Source organism: Falco biarmicus, chromosome 3 (assembly GCF_023638135.1).
Source record: "Falco biarmicus isolate bFalBia1 chromosome 3, bFalBia1.pri, whole genome shotgun sequence".
NCBI lineage: Eukaryota > Metazoa > Chordata > Aves > Falconiformes > Falconidae > Falco > Falco biarmicus.
This window is the reverse complement of record NC_079290.1, coordinates 40278808-40299590: the sequence shown is the minus strand read 5'-3', so window position 1 is coordinate 40299590 and position 20783 is coordinate 40278808. Positions and strand designations below refer to the sequence as shown.

Below are 20783 nucleotides of genomic sequence, written 5' to 3'. Positions count from 1 at the left end.
CTAATCATTTTACAGTAACCACATACTGGAGGCAAGTAAGAATCAAAACAGTAACATAAATTGTGCATCAGTTCTATGAAAATAAAGTGTTAGTAGTAGACACAAGCAGTCTGACAAGATGTGAAAGTGAGCAGTGAAAACTTCACAGACTGAATTTCTTTTCATCAGAATTCATCTATTTCTACTGCAGGCAGGTAACAAATGGAACTCAGGAAAACTGAATTCCTATTAGCAGCTTAACTCTACTACGGTGAGGCTTAGGCTTTTACCGTTTCTTGCATTAAGAGACATTCAAACTAATGAATCAAAAATGACATTTTAAAAATGAAGACCAAAAGAGAGCAGAATGTACATTGTAGACAGAAACAGCATTAGGTCAAATCCACAACTGGTGATATCTGATGTATGCAAATGTAATTTAACTATGCTGCTTATGCCAACAGAACATCTGACACTATTTCTCGAATTCCAGCAGCCTCTTTTAAATCACTTCCAACAACTGAATACTTTGTAAATTACATGGGCTTTGATGAAAAAAAGTCATTATCAGGCATGCAAAAATTCTAACAGAAACCTCCCATTTGTAGAATTTGGTTACATGATCAGATTACATGTGCTAGAATATACGAAACCAACTTTTCAAATGAAACAAATTCACAACTCTGAAAAGGAAAAAGAAAAAACAAACCAAAAACCTATGACAGGAAAAAGCATTTCTACAGAGCTGGTCCTGTCCTCCGATGGTGCAACAGAGTAAAAAGAGCTACTACCCATATGCATGTGTAATTTTGCATGTAATGGTGATCAGGAAGAGGCTTCCTTTTCCCATCTTCCACACTGCAGAAATGACTGGATGTGCTACAGAGGCTGCCACTGTCCTATGAAATGTAGGGTATTTGCCATTGCTGGATACAGGTTACCAGTGCTGAAGGACTCATGTGCTGACCCAGCGTGGTTCGTCGTAAACTCTCTAGCACTGACTGTGACGTCAAAAACATTCTACATTGCTCTGACACCAGGTCTGCTCCTAGGCTGCACCTTCTGATCAAAACATTGTTCTAAGGGTGCAACTAAGAGGTACAGGGTGGGAAGCAGAGTAACAGCTTTAACGACCCGGCCCAGAAGACAAACGCAAAGTTAAAGTCGTGCGTTAGTACCTTCTGGATCAGAGTCAAAGAGAGGAACCAACGCCAGAGCAGTATGTAAAGCTTCTAATGGTAAGAGGTGAAGACTCTCAAAGAAGTGCAAGTAAAAAGCATAATTTAAGCCTGTAATTATTTAAGGAGAATAAACAAAGGAGAGAAGGATGGCCTGCAGTAAGGTGAATGGAAGGAAGGAACAAAAAAGAGAAGGAGGGACATGTATATTGGTGCAGGGTTGTATCTCCTGGACCCAGAAACTGCCTTGGACACCAGCTAATTTTACAAGATAAGTTACATGCATGCCCACATTCAAGAAGGCAAGAGTGAAACCTTGATGGCAATGCTATGATTCTGGCTGAAGAGCTTCATTTTCCCCCTCCCATACCTGAAAGCCTTGAATCCTTGCCAAATACTCCAGCTGTTTTGAAGGCTGCACTGTAGAACAGGGTGAAGCAGGAGATATTCCTTTTAGACCTATGGCTTCGGCAGTTGGGGACGTTCCATTCATGAGAAGTTCCCTGGCAATCGTAGCTGTGCTATTTGTTGTAGGAGATATGCTGAAGAAAGAGCTAGAAGTCTGGCTCATTTCTTTGGATGACAAATAGCTTACAGTGGTACCAGGGGCTGATTTGTTGCGGCTTGCTTCCATCTCTTGATAAACATCAGGAGAGAGATGGAGTATTCCCTTTGGTGCTGAAAATAAAAAAAAGATCATTCTCATTACTCTAGAATGTTTGACGTGTAGACAATTTTCATTAACATATTTTGCAGTGGAAAACAAAGTAAGGCTTTAGAAGCAGTATCTTTTTTCCACTGTAACTGCAAATGAAACTGTATATTTTATTTAGAAACGATGCAGATCTGAAGTGCTCCTCTTCTCCCACTCTTTCTAAGTGGGTACAAACCTGCACTGCAAAACTGTGGCTGGCACAGAATACAGAACACGAACAAATAAGTTTTGGAGATCCACACACCACGAGGAACAGCTGCTCCTTCAAAATAGTAGCACAATCGTTATTGCACAATCATTATTTCACTACAATCTTCTGACTCCTACCTGATAAAATAATTTAGGTGGTTATTTCACAAATAATTTAAACTAGCCCATGTCAGAACTGTCACCACCAGTAGTTCTTTTCTCTCCTACCTACAGCTGCTGTTTGTACCCTCCAGCCACTCTATTGCTTGTGCGCCAGCACCAGCACGTCTAGGACAGTGCAGTGATGCTCACGAGAAGGAGATGCTGGAGGCAGAAGAAGGGCAGGACAGCTTCTTGCAGTAGCAGCACTGCCTCAAGTGATGGCTTATAATTACAGTGGCAGCCTGTGCTTAAATAACCTTAAATTGCCCTGCAGCCACATGGTTACTGTGCTAATGACTCTTATGTGACTGATTGCTCTTCAGTGGAATGTATTTATTTATCTATTTAGCTGCATATATGGCATTCTATAGTTTGCAAACAGCTACTTGCCTTGGACAACATTTATACTGAACAAGGAAAGCATGTACGTATCATCATTAATATCAATAGGAGTCAGGGTAAACATTAAAAATACGTAAATCTATTTATGTGAATTACTTGTAAATATTTCCACTGACATGTAAATTAGGGACAATTTGTCTACATTTCAAAATTTTTAATATATTTTTAGAAAACATCTTAATCCTAAACCTGCTTGGAAACAGAAATACATATTTGATCACTTTTGCTGATATTCCTGTGCATGGAAATGTGCAGAATTAAGTCTGAAGTTTGCTAGTTCTCATATACGATGAAGCATTTGTTGGAAACATGAGTACCTGGTTTGCCGATAGAAAAGGAAAACCTCTTTCTTATTATTCATAAATTGAAAAATGAGCTTGAAATGTGTAATTTCACATTAATAGCATACTTGAATCTTCTAGCATATATCTGAAAACAACATGGGTGAACCTGAGCCATATGGCATTCCATTCTAGGGATGATAAACCTGTTTGTTAACTGATTTAGTAATCCCAAGAGAAATCAAGAGTTCAATGCTTAATCCATTTGCAGTACATATTAAATTAATCTCAGAATGGAGAATAAATTAAAGAGGAGATGAAAATTAATTTCCAGTTACCTAGAAAGGATTCCTCTAATCCCAGTAGTGCAAGTACTATTTTAAATAAAACGACTACCACAAGAAGACTCAAAAAATATTACCAGTAATTAATACCCTCATTTCAACTACACGGTGAAAATTGAACTTCCTCACTGCTGACTCAGCAAACTGCTTACAGGTGAATCTTTTAATTGATTTACACTTTCAGCTTTTAAATTAATATTGCTTTCAGAAACCTTACACTATTCACAAAGATGTATCTGTTATTCATCTGATTCCTCTCCCCACCTACCTTCACGGGGCTGGGGAGCCTGGCTGCACCCTGAACTTTGACTTTAAAGGTGTTTTACCCAGTCTCACAATTGGTTCCAAAGCCAGTGGACCCTGAGTTGAACTCTAGAGCTAAGCACAAATGCAAGAAATGCTACCGAGAAAGATAGAGGATGGGGTCCCTATAATTTCTTTTTCTGCATTTGGGACAATTTAGAATATAACCTTATAGATAACAACAACTGTGTAAACACACAACATTATTTTATAGTGCATAATCACTGTATAGTAGAGTGATTTTATACCCTCCTTCTGAGGTTATAACCTCCAAGACTATCACTGCTCATATTTTTAAATAGTCTTATGTAAGAGGTAACATACATGAAAATTAAAATAGATAATATAGATATTGATAGCTGATGTTAGGTTACAAAGCCAAACAGCAACAATAATATTGAGTGGCAGGTGTTCACCACCTCCTAAGACCTGCCCACTGTAAAACTAATTTCCTACAAATATTTGAGATACAGAAATGAAAACTGAACAAAAGATAAAACAGTATACTTGTTCAGAACTAATATGATAATAGCTCCCCCAAATCAATTTTATAAAAACAGAGTACAATGTTAACTTAAAAAAGGCTTAAAGAAGTTTAAAATCAAGTCCAGTGCTGCAGATGTCTGTTCCATTGATGTAATATTACTTAAAACAAACAGTTTACATGCTTTCTCAGCCATTTCACTGTTTTTACATGATCCACCCAAATATCTAACTGCTGTCTGGAACAATGGTTTGGAATACTTCCAGATTACTAAGCTTTCTAAATGTTAAAATAACTAATATGCAGCATATGATGAATAAAAAGATACTAGGCAGAGTATAGCAAATGCTCCTAAGTACTGACTTTAATGGTGATGTTAAATTAATAATAGTACTTTTACACTTATGCAACACCTTGCTGCTAAAGACTTCAAAGTGCTTTATAAGCAATAATTAATTTAAATCATACATTGCCTCTGAGAGGCAGATATTATATTACCATCATCGATTACCTCTGAAAACAAAGTAATGTAATATTCTAGACTTTACATTAATATAGTTCCAAGCTATTAATTTTTTATATTCAGGGCCTATGTTTCACGAAGCTTCTTACAAACTTGTGTTTAAAAGCCAATAAAAACTTGCTGTCATTGAAAATTTCTATCAAGTATATATTAATTGTAATTCATGATCTATTTTTATTATATTATTGAGGATTTTTTAAATATCATTCCTCACTATTGTAGAAGAGTATATACTTAACTGTTTTGTTACACTAGTAAAGATGTTATCACAGGACAAGGAGTATGATATCAACAGAGCAATAAGTATAAGAACAAAAGAACTCTTCAAAAATACCTTAATTAGTCTTCAAACAAGCACTTTAATAGAAGACATGGGAGAAAGAAATACTATCCTCTAACAACTTCATGCATTTCAGAACATCTCTTGGTGAATATTTTCATATTTTTGTTAGTCTTTCATCTAAAACAAATTTGGAATTTTATGTCCACTAAATATTTATTCCATAATGACTTCACCATATTCCAAAGGTAGTATCGTAATTATTAGGAGTCACAGGATCTATAACACTACCATTTAGACCAACAACATTGTACCTTCTGCTGGACATTGACTTAGAGGTACATTCATGAAACATGTTAAAATAATTTCCATTTATATTACTTAAACCTGTGGGCAAATGTGCTACAGAAATATGCAGGCTAGCTATGCAATGTAATCAGTAACATTTGAAAAACATGTCTTATTCATCTTCAGCAGTAATTGCTAGCAGTCTCTCACAATCTTCTGAAATCTCCGAAAACTCCACACCAACGATGTCTCTTATTTAAGACTAAATTTCTCAAACTTCCATTGTCTACTTTCTCTCATGTACTACACAACTGCAAAAAAGTTTAGAATCCAAGGCAAATGTACAATTAAGATACAAAAAGGCCCAATTATCCTTCACAAGCCTTCCCCTTGAAGCGTAATCTCAGTGCTTTGATTCCACTTCTTTTCATAGCAGCAGTAATAAAGGCAATCTCTGAAAGATCTGTTGGAGTAGTATTATTTTTATTCCTAACCCTTTCTCTGTACGGTCCCCTCGGCTGGGAAGACAGGAAGACCTTTCTACAGAAGGGTCCCCCACTGTCTGGACCTTCACAACTTCTGGAGTTCATGGAAAACAAAACTAGTCAGTGGAAGGACTTTCTGCATGGGGAATGGGGTGAGGAAGGAAACCAACTGACAATTTGACCAAATGAGCCTCAATGTAATAAAACTCTGCAAAATGGAATTTGCTAATACAGGGACAGTGACAAGTTCAAGTTACCCCACAGCAGTGGGCTACTAAGCTAAGAAAAATTCAGTGATGACAGTGTTGCTTCCACACTCACAGGCACTAGTGTCTACACCAGTACCGCTGGTGTCCCATTTTCAATCTTCTATTTCTGTCAAGAAGATCAGAAAACATGAAAAGCTGATTTTTCACCTACAGAATCAGGTTGTATTGTCAATCTGCATGCATGTGCTAATTTTCTCTTTTCTACTTGATCAACACTGTAGGGATACTCTTCCTCTGTCTTCACTCAATGACTTTTCCTGGTTTGAGATCACTCATTGACTTTTTGCATTTATGGACACTCAGTACACTTGGCCTAAACCACAACTTTATTCTTTCTTTGAGAACTACAGTTTTCTCCCTAGGCTCTCACCTGTCCCACAGGAAAGCTATACTTGTTGGTGTGTCAGAAGCAGCGTCAGCTGATGTATGACTTCCCCTGACACCGCTGAAGAGCACATGCAGTGTTGAAGCACTGAAGCACTGCTTTCCTGTCTTGTGTAACAATGCAAAGTAAACCATTGTATACTTATGTATATGACATGCTCATAAATTAAATTTAACACCCTGATGTTTGAAATAACCATCACGGGATGAAGAAAAGATCGTTCATAGAGATAATCAGTATTTTCAGAACGGAATAAAACACTTGATAAGTAACCATTGAAAAGCTTTCTTTCAGATTATGCTACCTGTATTCACATCGGATAGAGCCTTCTTATACTGTGCTGCTTAAAGTACACGGTAAAATCTTGCAGTAAGGCATTAATCAGGAAAAGTTAGACCCAGACCTAATCCTGACTTTCCTACCATGTGAGTTAAAATGGACAAAACCTTAAGAGGCATGGAGGACTTAGACCTGCAATAATTTCTCCACAGAACTGGCAGGTTCTCAACATACCCTAGAATACAGCCCATTACAAATCCACCAGGAGCAAAAAAGAGAAACTATTTCAGTAACAACACTGAAAAATGTAAACATTATCATAAAAAGAAATTATCATTCTACACTCCACTCACTTAAAAAGCCTATTTATAAACTAGAATATTTTCAATTTTTGTTATTACCTCAGCAGGAAGGCAGAAAACGTCAGCCAAATAACTGAACAGGCGAACAGTATAGCCATTATGTTCTCCGCAACAGTCTACACACAATCTTGGCTTGAAATACCAAGATGCAATCATTACCTACTTAACACAGCTATCTGTGGTATTTCTAAGTTACCAGCTACTGCAATATTCAGACATGAAAAAATATTTTGTCATTACACAATATCCTTCAATCAAAAGATCTCGTCTACATGACCTTAAACAAACTGGTGTTATATAATGTCACTCATTAAAATACTAGTTTATTTAACCTTAAGATAACCACAACACTGAGGTAAATACTATTTAGTTCTTCATGAAGTCAGGTCCTGATACCCTTAATTTCACTGGAACATTTTCTGCACAGCTAAAAAGGAAATTGCAGTATCACAGGAGACTGAAGTTGTATATATTTCTGTAACATTTGGTGTTTAACTCATGTGAGTAAAGTCCTTTGAAATCTCCCACGGATTTACTCCTGCTTGGGAACATAAGATTTTAGTAAAAATAAAAGTGTTTGCAGTGGGGAATTTCTACAGGATATTCTAATGAAATATTCCAATAGACAGACGTAATGCCTACACCATTATTTTTACATGATAATTTCTCCATAATAAGTTTCCAACAATTTACTGGTGTACCAGATAATGTAACATTAGGATGAAGCAGGTTCTGAAAAGAATCAATCTACATGCAGAAGAAAGGACTGTATTCTTATTAGTAAAGAGGACCAGCGAATTTGGAGCAGAAGCAAATCAAGCTAGTGAGCTGGCAGATCAAGGTGCTTGCAAAAGCTTGAAGAAAGAGATTTTTGAGGGGCTAAAGCAATTAGGAGAGTGCCTAAGTGTAACTGGAGGTGACCTGTGCAGGCAAGACTATTCATTAACAGATTAAGAGGGAATGAGAATGGTGATGATGAAAACAAAGGCATGACCCACACATAGAAGAAATGAAAGAATGAGCAAGTCTACTGGACAAAGATAGAGAGGTTGCTGAAGCTACGAAGGTCAAGGGGAACATCAACAAGCACAGCATAAGTGAAGATGAAATCAGAGGAGGAGAAAGCGGTGGGGGAGTGGAAGTCATACGGATAATATGTTTGATGTAAAGGAAAGGGGATGGAGAAAAGAATTAAGTCTTCATTCTGACAGTAATAAAGCCTTAGTTCAAGTGATTCGATTCTTCAAGGGCATTATTATCCTGGACTAAGGGTGAGGTACATGGTGGGTTCCAGGTTGTGGGGAAGGGAGTAGGAGAAGGAGAAAAGTTTCCAGAAAACTGGATGTATTTAGAGAAACAAGTCTTGAGGTTAATTGTATGGTACATCTCCATTTGCCTGGCTGAGGACAGAAATCGAAATGCAGGTAATTTGCATAATTACATTATAAATATGAATTTGAGAGTTAACATCACAAAGAGCTCTGTGTTGCTTTTTCACATGCAGTTTTTTTCAAAGGAATAAACTACCAACCTTAAACAAATGTAACTCATATAGGGATTTTAGGGGACCAGGAAAAGCAAAAAGATAATTCCTCTGAAATTATCTCTATCCACAGGGCTGGCTAACTGATGTCATGATGGCTGTTCCCTCTTTATATATTTTATATATTAAGTGCTTAACAGTTAAGCAGTCAGAAAGCAGACCTGGAATCCTTCTCAGCCTGAGGATGTACAAATGACAAGCCTCACAGCCCACGTGTATGTTTCTTACATAAGCACAATCCATACCATTCAAGAACCAGGCAGCAGGTTGCTTGCAACACTTTTTTTTTTTTTAACTTGTATCTAATATTTGCAGAATATAATACCTGTAAAACCAGTCAGGGAACACCAGAACACATATTTGCACCTTCCTTCACAAATCAACAGATAGACATGATTCCTTTAGACCACTCCTTCTTTGTGGATTTCTTAGATTTTGACAGCATCTGTTTTTTTTTATTTTCTGTCTGCAAATCATAATTACACTAGATACACATCTCCAAAAGCCAGCTGTCATTATACAGACGACTCTGCACCCCATAAGTACTCTCCTTCTGGTGAAGAAGGAAATGAAATCTAAATCTTCCAACTTTCTGGGCATGTGTTTAAAATACTAGATACTTTAGAAATACACATTGTACCCTAAACTCAGAAAGAAAGCATCACACCTGAAGAAGTGAAACTTGCAGTACTTTAAGCACCTCACTGAGCAGTTCAAAAGTGGAAACATGGGGAAAGGCAGGACCAATTGCAGTTGTGGTCTTACACACCTGAAATGTGTCCAAATCCCACTCACCCACAAAAATGCTATTTTGGATCTTGCCACTAGTCTTCAAAACTGCAAAGAAAAAATAACCACGCTCCCTTCCCAGTTTTGTTAATATGAGGTGTTTTTTAGTATTAGGTGTTTTAGAAGTTTTTTTCAAATACTTCCAAAAAAAAAAAAAAAAAAAAAGCAAGTTGTATTTATTTGGTATTATTCTGGATAAATTGTTACTCATTCTCAATGCTAGATGAAACTGAAAAATAACACATTATTAATAATGTCAAATACAGCAGAGATTTCCTAGCTTCAATAACTCAGGGAAGAAACAAAGCTGGACAAATCTCCCCTGCTTCTAAATTTAATATTCCTATGTCTTCATTTAGAAAGAAAATCTAGTTATCTCAGACCCTTGCTAGAAGAAGGGATGAATCCTTTTGTTGGTTTTGTGTTGAAAATTAGCACATCCATTCAGCAGCAACATAGGAGAGGTGTTATTTAAACATAACGGACTGCCATAAGCAACTCTACCCAAGGTTGTGAGACATACAGTGTAGACAAGTGGCTCAGCTGATGAAACTGCTCCCTTAAACACACAGTGATGGTATAATGTTCACCTGACAGTATGCTTGCTAAAAAACCCACAAAACAAACCAAACAAACAGGTGGAAAACTACTGTTCCGTGGCCTGTGCTTTCTCAAATAAGCGGTGTTGTCAACCCCTGTTACTGTGGTTTCTATTCAAAATGAGAAATAATTCAACAAATGTTTATGGATGTATCACTCTAACTCCTAGCAAGAGTGTATTATAATTGATGAAGCTTAGTACATTTGGAAGCAATTCGAAAGTGAAGTCCAATGAAACAGCAGCACTTAGTGAGCAAAATTGCATACAATCCACTGCAAATCACCTTTGAAATACATCCAAAAGAATTACATATTTCAGCAAAATATGACACACACAAATTCCCATTTAAAATGTCTGAAATACAATAGAAAAACTTTATTCCCAAACTGTAGGCTTCAGTTACTGTTCATGGAAATACAGGGGTATTAATTATCTACTGGAAGTCTTCCCCAAAATCCTCTGTTGAAAAATAAACATGTAGAAGAGTATAAAAAAACCTCTTCATGAAACTAGTAAGGGCCAGAACCATAAAGTTCACATAAGTTTTGTTTTCTCTGAAGTGAAGATGTATTAGTATGCAAAATTTCATAACGACATGATTTATTTTGCATCTGTTTTATCCCCAAAACCTGGAAAGAAACATCTAAATGAAGTATTTGAATGTAACCATACAGTTAGGGCTTACAATAACACCATATATTTTCACATTTTTTATATTTCTTATATTCTTAATCTCTTATTGTTTAAGTAGATTTAAAAAATACTGAAATACATGTTATTTATGGAAAAATGTTCAGATTGCCTCATCACCCATTTAAGAAACTCTTCTGAATATCTACTTGCTTTTTTCTCATTGCTTTTTTCCTTTGACTGAGAACAATTGCATGAGATCAAGTATCTTTGTTCCTTAGGAGATCATCTGCTCCTGCTGCTCATTTACCATCTGAAATCATAATCATCTGTTGGTGACAATCTAATAATCTTCACAGTAACTAATTGTGATGTCACAAACAAATGATTATGATTTCAGGTGGTGAACAAACAGCAGGAGCAGATGTACTCTGAAGAACAAAGACTGCAAAGTCATGAACGAATCCCTAGTAATAAAATGTTAGGCAAGAAAAACAAAGAGCCTGTCCTTTACAGAGAGGTAGGATTGCTCCGAAAGTTTGGTTTTTTTACTATTAGTTTTTTAATACTTTACTTTGTGACTCCCAAAATTGCTTGAAATAGATGAAGGAAATTTATATTCTTGAAAATGGAGGGTGGGGAACATATAGAAACAGTTAGGGTAATTTTTTCCTTGTTAAAAATATAATCTATAAAAACACTGTCACTTTTTCCTTTTATTTTTATATATTTTTGTTCTTCATAACTCATCTACAGCTTCTCCTAGAACACATACTGTATGATGTTTATGATTACCCCATCCAGAAATATAAAACCAGAACAGGTTCCCAAGAAAATGCACTTTGCATTAGGATTATTTGTTTGTTTCATGTTTTGTTTTTGTTGCTAACTACTTAAGTCAAATCCAGAGAAATAAATGAGTATTCTGTTGACAGTAAACATCTCCTATATGGGCTACAAATGCTTGTGGTCTGCGTACAGTATCTCAGTCTTTTCAAGAAGTATCAGGAAAAAAACACTCAACGTGTGAAAAATGCCTAAGATATCCCAAAGCAAGAATCCAACAGCTTCTTGTTTCATCTTTAAGACTGTGAAATGAAGAGGAAAGGTAAAGAAATAAACCTGTGGGAAGAAGCTTTGCCAGTGCAAACGTAACATGATAGAGAGGAACAGGAGAAGTTAATTTTCAAGTATATTTAACAGGGAACACTAAAAATGCATTAAGTGAGCATGTAGGAGGATAGGGACTGCAGGATATTTCTCAGCAAAAGCAAACTACATAGTAGGGGTACAAAGAAATCTGTTCTTCAACTGTACTAACAAATGTAACTGTTATGATTTTTGTTTTTGTTGTACTGAAGTATACAACTTCACTTTACTATTCCAGTTTTATTTCACACAGTTTCAGATTGAAATACAGTGCATTATGCACACAACAAAAGAGTACCTGCCTGCAAGAGGAAACTGGTGCACAACGTGCTGTCCTAGCAGGACACAATTGTTTTCCTGGAATAAAATTACTGGAAATCTGAGTAAGAGCTGCCAAATGGTAGATGTAGCAATCTCAGAGCATCAGATTTTCAAGACCACTGAAAGTTAGGTATTAGGGTAACAAAAAATGCAAACTGTACATTTATCTTATAAGCAAGGATACAGAAAGGAGGAAGTTGCTCCATTTGCCCTCTTTAAAAAACTTCCTACAGTAACGATAACACTGCAAGAGTAGACTCACCTACCAACAACTTGTTCTTAAATATAAACTAGCATATTCATACCTGAAGGGATGTGACATTTTTTATCTCAAACAGTGGAACTTGCTTGGAACTGCCTTGAAAAACCCCTGCACTTCACAAGTGCACGAGAAGTTATGCATGCAAGTGATTTCTTTTATTTAAAAGAAGACACTTCAAATTTCCTCTGTTCTCCTTAACTACAAAGCTCTGAAGTTACCTTGGACTCTGGGGCTTAGAAGAAGATCAATGGGTGTGCACAGGTAAAACTCTTCTTACTGATACTAGTTCTTCAGGATTTTTCATGCATTCCCTGTGTAGATAACTAACACATAATATTCTACCAGAAGCAGAGCAGGCAAAGTGCTCATAGGTAAACATATACTGGCAGACCACCCCCCTACTAAATATTAGCACAGTATTCCAACAAATAATCATATCTATGGAAAACTGGTGAGAAATATCATGTGATACTGTGTAGATGTTCTCCAAATGTGGCAATCTCCTAACCTCAGTCACATCCTAAAACCCAGGCCTGTTCACAGAGCTATTCAGTAGGAAGGTATTAACTGAACTTACTGGTTACCTAAATAACACACAAAAACATTCTGCACATTTCCTATACAGGAATCTGTGGTTCCTTCCTATACATTACAAACAAATGGTGTGATATTTATATGTTGAAAGATCCGCAGTATGGAAACTACTACAGTGGTTTTCTATATAAAAATATACTTTAATAGAGTGCCAATCAGTACAGCAGAGTCATAACTCTATCAGAAAGGCCATTTTAGTTTAGAAATACCAACAGAGGTTTCAATCAGAAATGCAAAAAGACCTGTCAGCAATTCATTCAGCCAGAGGTGATACCACATTAACACATTTAGAGAAGCAAAATTCATTTCTAGGTCTTCCATGCATCCTGGGTGAGACTGTAAGGTGAAGAAAGACTGGTCTGTCCTCTACACATATGCAACATATTCATTCTCCTCTTATGCCTTTATCGCAGTTAAAGTCTAAGTTTTAAAGAAAATATCCTAGAAGAGAAAGGCCCTCTATGAGGTGAAGAGTTAAAAAAATCAGTAAAAAAATACATGCCTGTTGATAACATTTTGGGTTCAAACCTTTCCTATTTTGCAAAAGGATAGCACAGTCCCTCTGCAGTGAAAAATGACACACTCTAAGCAACTGATTATTACAAATGTGGCCTCTAGACTGGAACCCTTGAAAAGTGAGTTAGGGGATTAAGCACAGTGGTCTCTGAACAGCACTATCAGAAATAAATGCTCTGTGTTTATTGACATGATAGCTACATCTCCTTTGACATACAATTTACTTGGAGATCAGAAGAATGGAAATGAAGGCATCTAGAAATGTCTTTTGTGCTTAGAAAAGCATCCCAGAATTAAAACTTCTTTCTGTATTGTGGCCTGTGGTGGCTGCAAAAAGGTCTGTGAGCAGGTCAATCTGTGAAAAATAAGTTTTCTGGTCAGCACAGGTTTAAAATACAATTTTTGTTGATTTTGTCTCCTGTTGAGTGAGTTTGTCTTTGGTTCTCTTTCTAGATTTGGATTTACTTGCCAGATGAAGCCTGAGAAAGCAATTTTTTTTCTTGTTGGTGTAGTAGATGGTTGTGATGTCATCTACAAATATCTTTGCTACAAGACACTGCAAGGATAGGAGAGAAAAGCTAGAGGTCTTATTCTGCTGTCCCAAAGTCCAATACATTAACATTTGAAGATGTTAAGATCTGAAAACTTTTCACAGGCCATGCCCTTAGGTATTTTGACAATGCAAACGGCAATCTTCTAGAAGTATTGATGGGGATTGATGATAGGGCTGGAAGGAAGCAATTAGTTATAAAGGCACAAAGGTCTGTCCTGTTCATTACCTGTTGCAGTGAAACTGAAGTCAGTCTTCACCAACGAGGTCTCTCAGGCCTTTGTGTCTATAGACATGGCTCAAGGAAGAGAGAAGCTACCAGTGGTGGAACCTGATCAGAGTCAGGGACGTCTTGAGAAATGTGCAACACACACAGGTCCATTGGACCAAATGGGATGAAAATTAGCATGCTGAGTCAACTGGCTTAAGTAATCTTCAAAAAGCCATGGAAATCAGGACAGGTCTCCAATGCCTGGAGAAAGGCATCATCATCATCATAAAAAAAGGCAGGCTGGTCAGCCTTACCTTAAGCTCTGAGAAAATCATGCAGTGAGTCCTCTTAAAGCCATTTGTGAGTGCACAAAGGAGAAAAAAAAACCAGTGGGAGCAATCAGCATGAATTTACCAAGGATATATTCAACTGCCTTTTATGATAAAATGACTGCATTTATGAATGAAGGGAGAGTAGCGGATGTAATTTACTTTGGCTTTAGCAAATATTTTGACATCATGTCAAGGCTTCCTGACAGCATCCTTGTATCCAAGCTGTGATGTTAGAGTCTAGGTAGATGAATTACTAGATGATGAAAATCTGTTTGGATAATCAGGCTTAGAGGACAGTGGTATGCTTTGGGGGACCTAATAGTAGCCTTCCAATACCTAAGAAGAGGTTGCCAAAAAGATGGAGCCAGGAACATTACTGAGGTATGTAGCAGAAGAACAGGAGTTGATACTTATAAACTTCTGACTGGTACGAAAGGAAAAAAAATCAATGTGAAGATAATTAAGCATTGGAACAGGCTGCCCAGAGAAGCTATGGAATCTCTGTCCTTGGAGAACTGGAAAAAAGACATATGCAAACTTGTCTGAAGTCTATACCAACCTTGTTTTGAGCAGGCAGTTTAGACAACCTTCTAAAATCCCTTACAACCTGAAGGATTCAATGATTCAGTGAGTAAATAAAAATCTCCTTGTTCCTGCACTCATTCAATACTTACACTCACACGCAGGACACTCAAGAGTTAATTAATCTAATTGCCAAAAAAACCTTAAAATATTTACAAAAACCATTTTAATTGTCTCAAATAATCCAAATCCTACAGAGACAAAGAAGAATAAATATAAATTTAGAAAGCAATACTTACTGTTACTTGTTGGCTCAGGAAACCCAACATTCTGGCCATTCCAACTCTTGTTTTCTCCAAGCTGAAACAGGTAGAAAAAGGCAGATAAGTAAAGAGCAAACTACTCTTAAACAGAACATTCATGTTTATAAATTTAGTTGAAAGACTCTGAAAAGGATGACTTGGGATTGCCACATCTGCTCACAAAACTTTGCTAATACATCTTAACTTTTGTCTAAAACAGGTTATTTGAGGAATGTACCCTTCATAAATAAACATTAACAACTATTGCCTAACACTGAAATATAAATGTTCCCCCAAAGATTAGGCTCAACTCATACCAAATCAGACTTAAAATCAAATGTTTCAAGCAGCACTGAAACGTAGACAGACAACAGGGAAATTACATTCTAAAACAAGAAGATCCTAGTAGCTGCCTATGAAAGAATGCATAAACACTACAAAGTACTTTGGGTGTAATGTTAAAATATTTACTTGCTAGGAATCCATTTAGTTACTGAAGGGGAAGCAAGAAAAGATTGCAATTTTCCACTATTTTACTATAATTACTTTACTACTATATTTTACTGCTATTTTGAGGAAGCTAATTGTCTTCAAAATAATTCTACGTTTAACACCAGGTATTACTGTGACACAGAAAAGAGGAGCAATTAACACAGAAGTTCAAAATTAGGCCAGTCCTGAAGGCTACACAGCAAATAACATGGTAGTTTTCTAGATTTATGTGTAAATTTGGATAAACAAGTCCAAGCTTCCTCATGAACTAGGAGCTATTGACAACCAGCTCTACGAATGTGAAACAAATGATACTTTTTAGATTTCACTGGGATTTTCTATACAAACAGAAAACTTCAAAGCAAAGCAGTCTATATGCCATGACAAAGTCATATCCATTCGCTCTGGAAGATGGGGCTGACTGGAAAGCAGAAGAGTCACAAAGGAGGATCAGCCGGCTGAAACCTGCCTTTGCATGTCAGAGGCTGTACGAACACCGGTTAGATTACTATCATGTTGTAATGCAGACTATGAGATGATACGTTTTCCTTGGGAAAGAGGAGGAAAGAGCACACTATGCTAAGCAGCTCTTCCAGTGATTGTTTCCCTGCCTTTCCTCACCATGTACATCCCAATGTGCTTACAGCCTAGGCAACATGCAATCAAAATGGGAGACACTTAGTGGAAACAGAGGATAGGTATTAGACCTGACTCTAAAACTGGTCACCTACCTCCATGCACTTTAATTTCACACAACTCCTTTTAATCATACTGTGCAGTAGATAATATGTATACTGGAAAACATGGAAGTTCTTCAAATTAATAAGCAATATGAAATTTACAATAGGTCTGCGTTTACTGCTGTCTGTAACAGTGTGGTTTTGTCATGAATCCATGCTGTGCATCCATAACATGATAGGAAAATCAGTATGAGCATGCTGTTACAATACGAGAAGAACATTTCCAACTCTCTTCATTCCTCTCTTTTTACTGTTTAACTTGATCATGATGGGGAATTTAACAAGAATTTATCCATCAGTAAGTTATCCTTAATGCTGCTGTCTCACAGGAATGCGATCTACTCTGGTTTTCCTCTCTCTAAGACAATAAAAGTGGCAACAAGAAATGAAAAGATGGAAACATGAAAAAATGAAGACATACAACTCTCCGTTCTCATCCATAAAGCTAAAATTCTGATAGCTGCAAAAAGTCTCCCAGGACACTTTCAAATTGCTCTCCTCAGGGCTCTGCACAACCATTACTGATTTCTTCCAGGACTCGGATTACCTCAGAAAAGAGCAGAGCCTTTACTTTTTTACATTACCTGGATTACCTGTTTACCTGTGCTGCCATCAGCACCATGCATGGCTTTTGTAACACTCTTAGGTCTTCATTAAAACAATGAATACAGTCACATTTTATGCAGTGGAGTTAAGGAAAAAGCTCCCTTTTTCTAAAGGGAGGAGGAAGGGGATGAAAGGACTCGGGGCAGGGGAGGGGGGGGTGCAGGGGAAAGAGAAGTTGCCTTTTTTGAAAGCATAAAACCCAATATAAATGAAAATTGTCCATTTTGACGCCAACATGATACATCAACTAATCTACACTGGGCCCCATCTTGGATACAAAGAGAGAAACAAGTATCTTCTAATGGTACATCTTTATTGTGCAATTTATACAGAAGGAATTTTGCAATGCTCAAATTGGTAGAGATCTGAGGGCTATTTCCCCTCTTCTCCGGCACAGTTTAATTTGAGAATTAAAATGCTTTTATCTACACAAATTAACTTGTGTATCTGCAAATATGTTCAGTCTGTTATATACAGAAGATAAAGCCAGATGTTCTAGATATTTTATGTCCTTAACCCCAACAAAGCTATAAAAATTTGCTCTATGATCTTGAATACTGCCACTACATCAAATTTGAGTAGTTCACATTTTTTGGATACTATCACGTTGGCTCATTGTGTTCAGAATAACATTAGGCCACTGTATGCTACTCTATCAATTCCAAGATATCTACGTCTGCAAGTACATAATTAAACTGTTTTTTTTAAAGACAATGCACTTGCAAGCAATAGTTTAATAAACACGGGGAAACAAAGCAGCAGTGCCCCTTTTTAGGCACTCAGATTTTTTAAGGATTTCAATGTAACCACAAGTTTCCACTGTGTAGAGCTCTCCAAAGCAGCTATGTTGTGGGCTGAATTTTTTCAGGCTTTATCTCTGAAAATTACTGAGTAAAAATAGTTCAGCCAATTTGAAATCCAAGAATGAAAACCTATGTTTTCCTATTAGAAAAAAAAAAAAAGTTGACTTTCCTGTTTTGCTTTGTTTTTCAAAAAGTCTGATGGCCAAATCAGCAATGAAGAAAAAGTTGAAACTGGTAGAAAGTATCTTGTGCAGCAGAAAAGTCTCAGCATTCTGATGAAAATTAATTATCACTTGACTGTCATAAGCCTTTTTTAAAATGGCTAGACTCTCTAGTGTGTTCTTACAAGGAACACCATCTAGCTTTCCAGTACTCTGTTTAGAGCATTGCACACTTGTACATGACTAAAATATATAGTGAAGAACATAGTGAAGGTGAGTGTGAACATACACTGTGATCTGTGAGTATACACAGATCTGGCTGCTCCTTTCAAGGGAGAGGGAAACAGACGGAGGTGGAGCCAAGTAACCAGTATGGCATTTATCTTTTCCTGGTAAGAGCACAGAATGTATAGAACAGTGTATCTTCACATAAATGTAAATAATTTTACTTTTTAAAGAAAAAGAAAGGGTGTTTCAGAAGATAGATATATACTATATTCAGATTTTTCATGTGGTCCCTAGAAAAGCCCAGCAGAACATTTTGTTGACCTGAGCTAGCTCATGCAGGGACAGCAAACATTTAAACCATGATCAAAATATATACATGCAGTGGCTCTGCATATGACAGAAGCTGTTCACAGTCCACCCCTTAGCCAAATACCTTACCAAGTATCTTTTCAGGATACAAAAGGCAAAACCTTAACACCCAATTTTAGATACAAACCCTCCCATCAATAAACTCAAGACAAGAGAGGAGTGCTAAGTTGCACATCACTAACATGGAAATACATACCTGGAACATATATGAAGTTAAAATGTAATTCCTTCTCCATAAAAAAAAAAAAAACCCAAAAAAAGACACATTTTCCTTCTCTGCCATCAAACCTGAAAAGGCCATTATTTTTCTGGAATGCCTCTAGTGCATATGCAGCAGGAATACAAACATTGACTACTGTGGCTACTTCATTTATGAAAATTACTAATTATCACTCCTCTCAGTACTCGCATGGATGCCCAAAATGGAATAAAAGCAAGAGCCACGTTCATACTGATTTGCAAGTAGAAATAGGTGCACACATCACAGGTACACTTTTGCACAAACACTACTCTATGGAACTACATTTCTGTTCTTAATTACTCTTACAGGAGGAGAGGCTGCACTAACTACTAGGTGTAGCTAAACAAAGGCTGATCTCTGACAAGCAATTCCCTAAAAGAGGGGTGTGTGCAAGTTTAAGCTCCTGTTCTTACTAAATGATTAGCTGATAATGCTAAAAATCTAGACAAGGGTAAAATGTGGGCATCGTTAACGATTGGTTCTCACCTTTTCTGGCTGGTCCTGAAGAGGAGTAGAGGCTTTGTAACCCAGCTGTAGCAACATAGCTTCTGCTGCATTTCTTTTAGCTATTTTCTTGTTTGGGCCTGTTCCAGTAGTAATCTCATTGCCTACTTTTACCTTAAAAAGAAAACATTGATCATAAAAACAATAAATGCAAGACACCCTAACATCACCATGTAAGAACCTCGCTGACCTACAAACAGCTGTCAGCTCTTTTGATGAAGACGCAATCTTGAAAAAGTAAGAATAGTGTAAAAGGGGACTACAATACTGCTTCACACAGAAGATCTTGTTTAGATATTTCAGAATGTCCCCAAACTGGTACCAAAGAGCCCCATTTTTCTGTATTTCTGTGCACACACATTGTCTCTCTCTTCCACCAGCCTGTGTGTCAACCCCACTCTCCCTGCTGAACATCTCCCTCACTCTTTCTTAGTGCAGGAAGCGCTACAGGATCCATACCTCCACTTTCTTGTAGGATTGTTGCCTGCAGCAGCTCCCCAGCATCACTGGGATAGTATCCAGACCAACTGAGAGAAAAACAATGACCTGGATATTTAAATGACAGTGGTTCCTAAGGGAAGATGAAAACAATATTTGTATTCCGCCCACTTTGTTGTGCTGCAAGGAAGATGGCGGCTAAGGCTGCTTTCTTCTTCCACACACCTGACAAGCTTTTATTAAAGTAGTCTTTGGAAAGAAGGCTCCTCATTGGACCTGTGGTCTGTACTGCACAAAGGGTTTCCAACAAACAAGATGCCTTTCATAAACCCAGGAGAAATTAGAACCTCAAAACAAAGACAAATTATAGACAATAGATAGCCACAAGAGTGAGGCTCTAACTTATGCCCTGACTTTGATATCATTCTCAAACTCCTGAAGCTGTATGTGTCTGGTTTGTGATATTAGCGCTGTCACTGCTATTCTTATGCAACATTCACAGCTCTTAGAAAAGTGTATTTCATTCTGTCCCTTAAGCCATTTGCCAAATTTTCTCTTAAAATAGTTTATCATTTTGAAAGCGTGTTAAAAAAAGCACACTAATACAGAATAAAAACAGTAAAATAGCCAAGATCATCTGAACAGAAGAAACCTTAGAGGTCAAAGACCTGAAACAGTCTGGAAGGAGCTTTAAAAAAGTTGTAGAAAGAGGCATACAAAATACATATAAAAATAAATAATTAATATTATTTAGTAATTTATATTATTAAATTATTATTCACTTTCCTCAAATCATCATATATGTATTTTCATAAAAGTTCTAATTTTTCTTTATCTGAATGCCTACTACTTCTAAATACAACGAAGAGAATGTAAATAAATAATAATGATCATTAATATTCCCTCAAAGTATATATATCTAATTAAGCAAAAAGATTTGGCTACCTGAACCAGAAATATTAATAATCTTG

General features: G+C 36.9%; 1 protein-coding gene across 5 annotated transcripts in view; it reads right to left on the bottom strand.

The window, feature by feature from the left end:
* STAU2 (staufen double-stranded RNA binding protein 2) overlaps positions 1-20783 on the bottom strand; it is a 177393-nt gene that overhangs the window by 80836 nt on the left and 75774 nt on the right. For all 5 annotated transcript variants that reach the window (XM_056333372.1, XM_056333374.1, XM_056333371.1 and 2 more), the window contains 3 exons: positions 19357-19488; positions 15228-15288; positions 1528-1835 (listed from right to left, as the gene is read on the bottom strand). In XM_056333372.1, the coding sequence (XP_056189347.1) occupies positions 1528-1835; positions 15228-15288; positions 19357-19488 (501 nt within the window). The remainder of the gene's footprint in view (positions 1-1527; positions 1836-15227; positions 15289-19356; positions 19489-20783) is intronic.